Here is a 12597-nt window from a genome sequence, read left to right as displayed (position 1 = left end):
CCCATCGGAGGGCCCAGACCACCACCTCATTATGTTTCTTTTGTTAATTTTTACAGCTGTGGAAATTATAAGTGTTGTCACGTCGTCAGTTACTGGCACTTTGAAGAACTCAATGAGTGAGGTGGAGGGAGAGGTAGAGAAAAGAGGAAGAGGAGGAGATGAAAAGCTGAACCTCTCCACCACCACCACCACCACGCTGCTCCTCTCCTTGTTTACCTGCTGTAAGCTGTGGTCGGCATCTCACACACAGGATGGCTGCACGGAGACGAGCCAGCCTTTTCTCCTCCTCCACAGCCGGTCGTCACTCCCGACGTGATTTATCATCGGATTTATCTCTTCGTCTTCTTCTTAGAGGAAAGGAAGAGGGCGGTAAATTACCGATTTTGTGCAATTTTTTTCAGGACCACACTACATTCCAACCTTCCTTAGACATGGTTTTAATACACTTATGGGTATAGATGAATATAATTATATACAGTATCTATGTTTGTTAATGTTTACAGACAGATTCTCTCACTTCATCTCGGTGAGTGGTGTATTATGTTTGTTTGTTTGTTTAGGTGTTAAGCATTACGCAGACCTCCTTGTGAAAATAGTCCTATTAAGGTGAAATATAATGGTATATAGTGTAATGGTATGACATTACAGAAGTACTTGTGATTTTCATATTGCCAGTCTCACTCGCCATTGTGTACATAATTGGCTCATAATATTGTAAAGTACTTAAAGATCAGGAGGGACGCAACCCCGCCTCTCTGGTTGTTCCTGGAAGAAGGAAACGCTTTTTTAAACAACAAGACAGATCCTTTTTATTTTCTTTTTCGATAAAACTTCTGTTCCCATATTTCCTCCGAGCAGTTACTGTTATTTGTATTGTAATGGAGGGGCTCAGCTTGTGATCACTGGTGCTGTCTTAAAGTATTGTTAATCAGCCTTAAGTTTGATTCTGGCTGTAGTAACTACTGCCCAGATGCAGTTCATTTCAGTAACGTCGTGTACTGTGACCGCTTTGATGCTTGTTTTGGTTTTTACTTTCTTCTTTTTTTTTTTTTTTTTGTTGTTTTGCCAAACTTTTCTGAAAAGCACTTTTACACAGCTTGTCGCTACACAGTTTAGCTAAGTCATACGTATACAGAAATGTATATTAAAAGAACATAAGACAAGTGTTTCAAAATGGATACCTCTTCTTCTTGTAGTAACGTCGGAATTTAAACTGTGTTGTAACTTCTTTTCCTCTTGGTCAGAAACGTGGCGAGTGTTGGGCTTTTTTTTTTCTTTTTTGAGGAAAGTGGCCTAAATGCTGTTTTTTTGGCACAAGTAGGAATGACTGCCAGCCCGGCTTCCTACAAAAAAGTCCTCAGTGTCCTCGAGAGCCACTTCTTCATTTTCCACCTGGAGAACATCCTCAAGGCTGGGCTGCATATAAAGACGTAATGGTGTAACAACAGTCCAGTCCAGTATAATGTACAAATACAAACTTCTGTACAGTGTTTTTAATCGCTCATCTGTCAAATCCAAAATTTTTTGTATTTATTGCACCACATTTTATACCAATTTCTTTTTCAAACACCAGTGCAGTAATTTGTCTCCCTCTCCACCACAGTGTAAGTGAAATAGACTATTTAAAAAAACACGGGGAGTTTTACATAATATATCTGTATCTAGTCATTGCATACGTTTTTTGTTTTGTTTTTTTAACATTTGGTGTAATGATTCCACATTTGGTAACAGCCGCTGCTCATCGACCTGTATCGTGACTCACTGTAATTGTGTTTAAAAGCAGTGTGAAGCAGTTCAATATAGGAATGTAAAGTTTCAGTTTCAGATCAGTTTTTGTGCTTTTCTTTTTTTTGGACTCAAGTGATCATCACAGGAGGACGTTTATCTGTAATCATCTCTCAGCCTTTTGTTTTCTGCCCTTTTTTACATTTTTAATTTTTATTTTTAAACCTCATGTCGTGGTCGGTGTTAAAAGTCGAGCCACAGGGTGAAAGGGTGCCAATGTTTCCCACATCATTTCAATTCATTTAGGGTCTCTTTGAATGAATAGAGTAGATACAGTGAATCATGAAGAAAAAAAGAAGGAACCATTGAATGCAGAAAAGTGAGATTAGTTCCACACATTTGTTAAGATGTATAAAAATAATCTGCTATTTTACTACAAAAAAGTATGCAAATATAGTTCATTTCAGAAGTTTAACTGCTCGACACAAAAGGTCTCCTGTTTCAAGTTTCCACATCACACTTGTGGAAGTTGCATATTGAACCACGATTGGCTCCAAAACTAGTTGTGATGTCCCAAAGCCCTCTTGTACGTTCAATTTTGTATTTGTGCACAAATTTAGCTAATTACATTTTCTCACTTTTCTGTGCTCAACAGCTCCTTTCCTTTTTTCTTTCCGACACTTTTCGGAAGCCCTTTCCTGAAAAAAGACTAAACTTGTTGATGTCTTTGCTCCCAAATTGGCCAAACTCTTCACATTCAGAGACGCATTTCTGTTCAGTAGTTAGTTTGTAGGAATTAGGCCACTTCAGTACTTGTTCAATATCAGGTAGGTGCATCATGAAGGCACTTTTACTTACATACTCAAAACGGTCTGCGTGTCTAAACTTGAATTTTCTTTATTTTTTTATTTATTTATCAATGTATTATTTTTTTACACAGGATTCATACATGTGTGATTATCAGACCGCAGGCATCCTTGACTCTTGTGTTTGTGGTTTCAGAGAAAATGTCTGACTGATGACTTGTGATTATTAACTGGTCTTTTTTTTCCCCCAAGGTGACTTGTTCAGCTGAAATGCATGCTTCCAACATCAGACACTGGTTTAATCCTCTTCTGTAATCAGTTGGAGAGTCTTGAAATGCCTGATTTTAATGCCAGTGTTTTGTTTTTATTTGTGTTCCTTTTTATTTTTTTACCATTTTGCACAGAGATTGTGCAAAACCGAACAGCCTTTATTTTTTTGCGCCTGCCGATCGCATGATCATGAATTACTTTGTGCCAGTATGTCCTCCTCTGCCCTTCTCAGCTGATACAGCAGCAGTATTACGTATGCCTGATTCAAATGTCCCAGTGTCCATCATTTCATTTACTTAAAGTACTATCTGATGTTTTGTTGGTTTATTCTCGTTATAGTGCCCACATTTCTTTTTTTAAAGAGACAGCATGTTTGTTCTCATTTAAGTGACCCTTAAATATGCCAGAGGAAGATTTTTGTCCAAGTAAAGTTTCCAGGAATTAGCTTAAATTTAGGATGGACCCCCCCCCCCCCCCCCACCCCCCACCCCTTTTTTGTCAAAGGGTATGTTTCAGTTCACTGTGACGTCTTTTGGTTTTTGTGCAATGTTGCCGACTTGTCATTAAGTTTTTAATTGACATGCTGTCAGAGGAGAAAGTGTTGGAATAAATAAATAAACTCACCTCCATAAGCACTCATTATCTCTTTTTACTCGTAGTAAAATTACTTACAGTAACTCTAACTGGGGTCATATCTATCTCTCTTGGTGTTGCTTCAATTAAAACGTGGATGAACACAAAATACCATGTTGATTACTATTCAACCTGTGTTACTGCATACTGCATATTGTTGAGGAACCTGTAAATAGTTTGCATTGAACTTGCATAGAATCATGTTACTGTGGCGTGCTCTTTTTGCTTGTACAATTCTGCTTCTAAATGTGTGTGACTGTTGAGACGACACTCTTTTTGTACATGACTGTCTTTTTATTTGAGAATATTGATTCTGTCCTTTTTCATTCTAAAGTTGAGTTTGAGGAGTTCAGACATGCCTGAAGTTTGACTTTAATAAAGCTGTACTCTGTCTCAGTGAAATGCTCTCACACTTTTTTTTTTTTTTAACAATTTGGTGAAAACACAGTGAACCAGTTATAGATTGACCTTCTTTATTAAGTGTTTGTAATGGCCAAATTTCTACCAATGTGTGTTGTGTGTTAATGGTGAGGGATTTACCTAAATAAAACACATTAGGTTATACTGTAAAGCATCTAACAGTCTCAGGATATGCACACAGAAATCAGCAAGTCAGAAATAAAGCAACTTGAAAGTATGACACTTTGTGAAATTAGAGGGAATAAAGCAAAACGTAGGGAAATAAAAATTCATTCAAACCACTGATTTAACCTCTAGATGGCATCCTGTAACGTGACGTGGCTTCTTGCATCCACTTGTCAAGGCAGATAAACGCATCTACACGACCATTTCCGGTTTATAAAGCACTAAGAGATATAGGTTTAGAGTTTAGAAAAACTCCAGTGCTTATGGAATAAAAAATTATGACACATTGAGATTATAAATTATATAATTAATATTATATATTATCATCTTATCAGTATTTATTAGTTAGACCAACTGAGACTAAAAAAATACTATAAAAAGGGCCTAACTAGCACAGTTAAATAATAAACAATTGAATAATTACAACCTTGCACTATGACACTCATTATGCAAAAGAACATGGCAATAATAACTGATTAATAATTAACAATATTATAAATATTTGTTACAGATCTTCCAGTAGTAACAAACAAATTTGCCACAATAATCAAAATCACTCTCACAACTTCACAAACTGTCAAGCCAAGATGTATTTAAAGTGCATGTCACGCACACTAAAAATGTATTAGGACACAGTACAACTGATAAATTCTAAGATAACTTCAAGTTTTAAGTATTACCAAACAAACCGCTTACTTTCTGCAATATATGGACTTAACTGACAAGAATGTATAATTCAGTCCTAGAAAATATTAATGTAAAACACTTTTCAGTGTCATCTACCGATGAAAACAGCGTGATATGGTCTAAATCTGCAGAACCAGCGAGTAAGTGGACCTGAGACCTTGAGATGAGTCGAGTTGTTTCGTCTACGTCTTAAAGACATACTTTTATTTTGAAAATCCTGGACCAGAAGTAGCTCAGAGTGACCGCTGGCTTCACACAGCGCTCGCCTCCTCCGTGGCATCCCTGTTTCCCTCAAGTACTAAAATGCACGACTTCCACCGTCGGCAGAAACAGAGGATGTCGAGGCCCGATTCATGTTAACGGAACATGTTAATTTGAGGATAAAGAGATAAAAGCCCGGCCTGTTTAAGGTTAGTAACGGATCCGGGATTCCCTGTTTGTCAACGCGGAAATGGGCCAGATGTCTTGTTTGACAGATGTTGCTAGCTCGCTTAGCTTAGTCTGCTAACATCTTCTTTCTACAACACAGGTACTTAATGTTAGCTTGTTCGCCTTTGTTTTTGTGTATTGACAGAGGCCGGCTACCCGTGCGTTTAATATTGTTATTGTAAATAAAAAAACAGGCTTAATGTTATATCCATTTAATTGAACAGCCTCTAAATAGAAGAGGAAGGCACAGGTGCAGCTTGTTGGCCTATATACCAGGTTTTAGACATGGTAAGGGCTACACAGAGCAAAAGCTGAAAGATACTCATTATTTTTACCAATATTTCAACGGATATATACTTAGAGTGAAAGTGGTGGAGATATATTGCAGAAAGGAGGACATTTTCCTCATTTGTAATGTTTTGGGTATTTTTCCTCTTTTTAAAGACAAGTAACAACTAAGGGACAAGTGTCAGTAACCTCTGCTGATGTGGGACTGTAAAACTCTGAGAAATATTGGGTTTCACACTTGACTGACTTCCAATATTACCTGTACTGTATCAGTATCAGTGTATATGTAGGTCAATATGTAATGAGACATTTCAGTACAGGGACGCAAAAGATGTGTTTCAGGTACTTAAGAAACAGTGTTTCTATTACAAAGTTTGTAAATTGCAAAATGTCCCACTCAGTACATATCTTGGCCACAAGTCTTTAATAACCAAATTTATGGGAACCCTATCAAAATGTTTACCTGTTTTATGTGTTTATGCAAAAAAAAAAACAAGTATTGGCAGATATGTTGTCTTTGGATTTTTAAAACTCTCACATATTAATATTGGTATTTAAAAACCCAGCATCCAGCAACAAAGATAACAGTATCAGGAAGATGTCTGATGAGTTTAGTCTGTACTTTCTCACACAGTCCTAAAAAGATAAAATCACTGAAAATATCTGTGTGGGTGTGGCGGACTCTTTAAGTGGTAAAGAGTACCCAGACAAATCGGTGTGCTCCACTCCACACATGTTTGCTTTTCTCAAACTGAGAAGCACCTGATTGAGCTTCATACTGCCTGAAGGTGAGTGGAGAATCTGTTTCAGAGCCAGTTTATTCTTTTCCTCAGATATCCACTAAGACTATGGAGAGCAGATATTTGCACTATTTTCTACATGTGTCCACATGTAACTGAAATGTATAGTAATATGATTTACCGTTTTTCCACTTGCACACCCACAACCTCTATAACTAATCAGTGATCAGTTTTAACACTCACTAGGTAGTAGTTTTTTTCCCTTTCAACACCCAAATTAATGGCACAAACTAAAACTCAGATCTTCGTTTTTTTTTTCTAGTCCCAATTAAGTTAAATGAAAGTGGAGTGACGATGTTTGCTGTTGACTGACGTCCACGCCAAGAAACAAAATGAAGAGGAGGCTGCTTCGTGGTTTCCTGTCGGAAATTTCCATCCGGATGGCGCTGTTGGTTGTGTTCCTGTAAGTATATCGGACTTTAAATCATTTGCGTCATTGCTTTATGGATCCATAATTTAAGGCACTTTTTCTGTTTTGATGATGAGCAAAAGAAACAGAAACATTGCTCTTCTTGTGCTTGTCTAGTGTGACGGAGCAGCTTCCTCCTTTCTACCGTGAGATCCAGCCGGAGGAGATGTGGTTGTATAAATTCCATCGTGTGCAGAGAGACCACGTGCCCACCTCTCTTATGTTTGTAAGTCATATGTCTGCATGCCTCTGAGGTAAAATGGAACATAATAAATCTCTCAGCTCAGTTTTTAAGTTCAGTTTTGTCCCCTCTAGCTACATGCCTGACAACAATCAGGATAGAGAATCTGAACTCACGTCCCTAGATTTGATTAAATTTGATTTGAAGTCTCTGTAAGTTGGTTTTCATTCTGTAGTGAAATAAACAGAAATCAGCGTCTGCCTATATAGACTAGTGTGTGCTTCCCAAAAAGTGCAAGTAGTCTGAAACGTGGACAAATGCTGGAATGGTCCCTTTTAGTGGAAGCACAAAGAAGCAATCAAAAAAAAACTTTTGTTACTAATGTATATTAATTTGGCTTTAAGTGGATTGCAGTTGTTTTTTTTGTCTCCATCAGAGTGTGGCGGTTTTCACGCCGCTGATTGTAATCCTGGTTTTCACCTTCCTAAAGAAGTCAGAGCGGGGAGATCTGAAGGAGGCCTCGCTGGGTAAGAAAGCTTCATACAGACGTTTGGTTTTCCGTATTAAAACAAAAATATCAACTGTTTTTTTGAGTGGACTTGTCTGTTGTTTCCCTCCGTCATGCAGCTGTGACATTGACTCTGGTGCTGAACGGAGTTTTCACCAACGTCATCAAACTTGTTGTTGGCAGGTAAACGTTGTACTCAACATAGCAGATAATAATGTCACCCAGCGTCACAGCGGATAAAAGCCTATATCTGCCCTCTCTTGTGTTCGTCCCTTCCTCAGGCCACGGCCAGACTTCTTCTACCGCTGCTTCCCAGACGGTCAGATGAACCTGGAGTTGCACTGCAGCGGTGACCCAGACACCGTCATGGAGGGCAGGAAGAGCTTTCCCAGCGGACACTCTTCCTGTAAGGGCCTTTTATGGTCGATTATGCCTCAGTAGCTGGTACATTTTCATCAGCACGCAACAAGGAAAAATAACAAATGCACAAAGTAGGGCAGGAGGGCATATATTATATCTGAAAATAGAAGTATGTAAGTGTATTTTAGCCTCCAGGCTCTTATTTTGTTGTATAAGCAAGAGAGCATCCCACGTTACTCAAAAAAGCATCTCTGCATCTCTAATCCCTGCCCTTTGTCTTATTGTTGTTTTCTTTTTGAGTTCTCTCTGTTTCTGTATAAAACTTCCTGATCACCCTTTCAATTCTTTCTTCTTGGTCTCAGTTGCCTTTGCAGGTTTGGGTTTCACAGCGCTGTATGTCGCAGGAAAGCTGCGCTGCTTCAATGCGGCGGGTCAAGGCAGAGCGTGGCGGCTGTGCGCCTTCCTCACCCCTTTACTCGTCGCAACAGTGATTGCCCTCTCCAGAACCTGCGACTACAAACACCACTGGCAAGGTCGGAGTCACAGAAATGCTCAGAATGGCACCAGCTTTTCAAAAACATAAAAACACAGTAAAAAAACATAACCATAGCAAACTCCTCATATGTGTGTGTGTGTGTGTGTGTGTGTGTGTGTGTGTGTGTGTGTGTGTGTGTTTTGTCTTCTCTCTCCTTCATGTAGATGTATTAGTGGGTTCTCTGCTGGGTCTTGTCTTTGCCTGGCTGTGTTACAGACAGCACTACCCTCCACTGCAGGACCCCGACTGCCACAGACCTCTGCGTCACAGAGAGACTGTTCCCGCCGCACAGGAGCGCAAACTGGCCAACTCCAACTACATCCTGCCCCTGTAGAACAGCTGTAACTGGTGTCGTTTATACTGGGTTACATAGTAATCCTCCTAATTCTGGTTTTCACGTGCTTAGGGCTGGGCGGCCTAACAATATTTATTGTTTATCATCAATCATTGTAACTGTATTGTGGGAATTTTCTTTTTGTATGGTGAAACTTGAAGGATGGTTTATTTTCTAAACTAAAATAGCAAATGACATTTCCTGTGAATGGTTTCTGAAACACTTGAGAGTTGCTGTAAATAACAACTCCAGTCCAACGTGGTGGACTTCAGCTACATAAACAACTTCCAAACCTACACAGACATCATTACATACAGAATTTATCAATATTGGAGGGTGTGGTGAAAATCTTCACACTTTATTGTCCCTGGCACTGTACATCACAGGGAAAATCAACATTACACTTTACACACATTGACACACAACAATGGCAGACAGTACTACATGAAGTACAAAACAACAGTACACAACAACATGAAAAGAAAACCCATGTATTATTATCCATCCATATGGCCCAGCCCTACAAACCCTTGTGTATTGTCCCTATAGATCACATGACTTTAAATACTCACAACACCTGAGCAGGTCGACTACACAAGCACTGCACTGATAGTCCATCAATCGCCGGCTCAGCGGTTGTGAAACAGTTTCTCATGTCTCACTATTTTGTGATTGTTTTGTAAACTAGCAACTTTTTCAACAAGCAGGGTTGAGACTTGAGGGAAAATATACATTATTTGATGTTTGTGCATGGATGTTCATTCCTGACCTTTTGAGAAACAACATATGGTGAAGAGTGCCGAAACGATCAGGCTACAGAAAATGAATCGACAGCACTCTTGATAATTGATTAATCATTTGTGTCATTTATCAAATGATGAAAGATTTGCTGCTTTTTTATTATTCTAAGGTGAATATATACAGTATGTGTTGGACTGTTGTTAAGATGAAACAAGCAATTTGTAGTTGTCATTTTGGGCTTTTCTGACATTCATTAGACTAAATCATTAATAATCAATTAATATACAATATAACTAAGATATTAGATAAGAAAAATAATCATTAGGTTCAACCTGAGCTAAAAAGAAATTCCACTTACTGTCGTAAGTATGAGTTTTCAACTGCATCTCAAAGTCATCTTCAGTGAATGGAGCTGGTACAGATGTGATCACAAGACCTAAATGTGAAACAGCAAGGCCAAAACCAACAATGTGTCCCATCACTCAGTACTTTCCAACTCCCCTACCCCGTCTACAGCATTCCTACTGAAGACACAAAACTTTAACAATCAGTCACTCATATACTGTTTTTTGCTCAGTAATATCCTAGAACCGCTGGGCACTGTAGTTTTTAGCAAACGTTACTCATTCAGGATTAAATAGTCCATTTGTTAGGGACTATTTTCAGTTGCGGATTAATACACACTTAGTGCCCAAGTTGTTTTGGGACAACAATCGAGCTCTAAGGCACAGAGGAATAAGATATACACAGACAAGACTTCTTAGTAGGATTGATTCATTGTTGGTTTTTGGTTGAGAATAACAAGAAAGCAAAGCGAAAGAAAAGTACATAAAATCACCAGACTTATCCTTTAAAGGGATAGCTACCACCATTATTAACTGTATGGTAAAATCTCCGACATTTGACATACATATCAACATATGGCCCACCCCTATCTGAAAGCACCTCTTTATGTATAAAAGCAGGTTAATGAAAACCACTTGGTCAGCATCACATCTTTGACCTCCCCAGTTCTGCTTTACTGCCTCTGTCTTGAGTGCTTAAAATCTCTCTGTCTTCCTATATTATATTTTGATTGTTTCCATTCACAGATTGTTTGATAAACTGGAAACATTCATCAGAACAACGCCCTGTTGTAGCAGTTCCACTCATCTCTTCTCACAGTTTTTGCAGTGCCTGCTGTACTTTCTTTGTGACAAACACAAACGATAACCACATCTCCGCTAATAGCACATCTGCTAACAAGTCAATATGACTGAAAAAGAACCAGATAGATATAAATGTTTTCTTACGTCTGTGGTCTCAGGCTTACTGTAGGTCTGGTTTTCGTTACTGCACACTCTTCTGGCTCCGCTGCATCTAAAGTGTGAATGTTCACCAGAGGCGGAGAGACGGGGTGTTCAGGGGTTGGTTGTTGGAGTGACAGTGAAATCAGATCTGAACCTGATTGAGGTCAGACTGTAACCTCTCCAGGTGATGGTGCTAGCCTCCCAGTGCTCCTGCTGGTCAGGTTTTCTATCCTGTTAATAGTTTTATTGTCACTTAAAGTTTGGTGGTTTGTTTTTCTGGTAGTTTTCATCAACTTTCATTTAAGACTGAAAGCTACATTCTGTGGTACAGTTATGATTTTATGTTTACTTTCTTTCGGTTTTAATTTTTTGTCTGTGTTATCTTTTTGTTATGTTGATTTTTAATTGGAAAGAATGTCAAATGTTACGCAGATGTGACTGTTTTTGCAGGTGGAAACATGAGAAACAACCAATCCTCTTCATGTTTCTGTTTGCATGTGAAACCAGCCAAAGTATTGCAGCATCAAAGCAGTTTTGCTCGTCGCTGTGAATCAACCTTAACGCAGCTGGATCACAGTGGTGTCAGACCAAACTTGGCAGAAAAAACAGATGAATTTGTGCCTTTGTTTACTACATTACCTTAGTACTCTTAGTTAACGAATGAAGTATATACTGCATGATACAGTGTATGCTCTCTGTCATGTTGTGCACACGACTTTGTTCTCAGTCTTTACGTTTGTTATTGTTTTACAGTGTGTAGGGTTCAGTTGGGAAAATACTTCATGTTGTTTAAATGTGGCATGCTGCCTTTCTTTACCTCAGAAGAAAAAAAAACTTTCCATAAATGTTATTGTTGATGGAGTCAAATGTGAAGATTTCTGGGTGGAAACGTAAAATGTACAACTGAGAGAGTAGCCAAGAGGTGGGAAAAAAACTTCAATTTTTACAAAACTTAAAAATTTACTCAATCTTACAGGTATTTATGAGATGATGTACAGGTCTAAGTGTATTTAATTTTGGGGCATGTAGGACTTTACTTGAATTTTTGAATATTTGTTTGTTTATCTTAAATGTGATTATGTTATTTCATGAAAATAGGAATCATATTTGTTGGCACTTGAGTTTCTGGAGAATCTTTAAGACAAAAAAAATCATTAGACTGCTGCATTTTGATAAAATCCTGCATGTTTCACAGCTAAAGATATATATATTTTCTTCATTACTTCCTTCCAAATCCCCACATTTCCATCCATTTCTATTGATTTATGTGATTTTCAGTACATGCATACTGTATCAGGTTGTTGATCATGTTTGGTCTCCTTCAGATCTGCTGTCATGACAAGGGATTATACTAAAACTTGCCTGTTTGTTTTATTTATGACACGCTCATCATAATTTGCCTTGGCTTGTAGGACGATATAGCAGTCGCTCATGCTGATACAATATCCTGATTGTACATGTTGTGATGCTTTTAATGACTCTTTTGGTGACACTAAATGATGTTTCTAAATAATCTTGCAATACACACTGTCCTTTGCTTATTTTCTTTTGAGTCAGCAATCCTTGTTTTGAGTATGTGTGATGATTATAGGCACCTGCTTATGACATCATTAATAACATTAAAAATGAGTCAACTATGAAGCAGCTTGGGTTGTAGCAATACAAGTGTGCAGAATAGCAGCTTTTTCAGGTTTGTTTGTGTTATGCTTTAAAGCTGCAATCTCTTCACTTTCATATTTCTAGATTATTTACTTCATATTGTTTGTGTTGATACTGAGAAGTCCTTTCCTAGTTTACATTTTAACATGTATAACCAGATCTGAATAATCATTCTTAGCGTATTTTACATGTTACATGTCCTTGTGCAAACCTTCACTGAAACGAACAATACTGAAGCGTCTAATCCTGGTTAAACTGGGAGAGTTGAAGGAACATTATTATTATTATTCATTGAACTCTGTTACCTATGATTGTGATCTCCCTATGTAATTGTTTAAAGGCTGTTTCAAAGCTCTGC

General features: G+C 38.2%; 1 protein-coding gene across 2 annotated transcripts; it reads left to right on the top strand.

The window, feature by feature from the left end:
- Nucleotides 1-5004: 5004 nt before the first annotated feature.
- Nucleotides 5005-9295, top strand: plpp5 (phospholipid phosphatase 5). 2 transcript variants are annotated; one of them, XM_070904419.1, is made up of 8 exons: nt 5005-5116; nt 6486-6626; nt 6750-6858; nt 7250-7340; nt 7441-7504; nt 7603-7727; nt 8044-8214; nt 8381-9295. In XM_070904419.1, the coding sequence occupies exons 2-8, from the start codon at nt 6556-6558 to the stop codon at nt 8548-8550; spliced, it is 801 nt and encodes a 266-aa protein (XP_070760520.1). In that variant the 5' UTR covers nt 5005-5116; nt 6486-6555; the 3' UTR covers nt 8551-9295. The 2 variants fall into 2 exon arrangements, with proteins under 2 accessions (XP_070760520.1, XP_070760521.1); XM_070904420.1 differs by having other exon boundaries at nt 5110-5235.
- Nucleotides 9296-12597: the final 3302 nt, after the last annotated feature.

This window comes from Enoplosus armatus, chromosome 4 (assembly GCF_043641665.1).
Source record: "Enoplosus armatus isolate fEnoArm2 chromosome 4, fEnoArm2.hap1, whole genome shotgun sequence".
Lineage (NCBI taxonomy): Eukaryota > Metazoa > Chordata > Actinopteri > Centrarchiformes > Enoplosidae > Enoplosus > Enoplosus armatus.
Note: the sequence above shows the minus strand (reverse complement) of the source record. Positions and strands in the feature narration are given on the sequence as shown.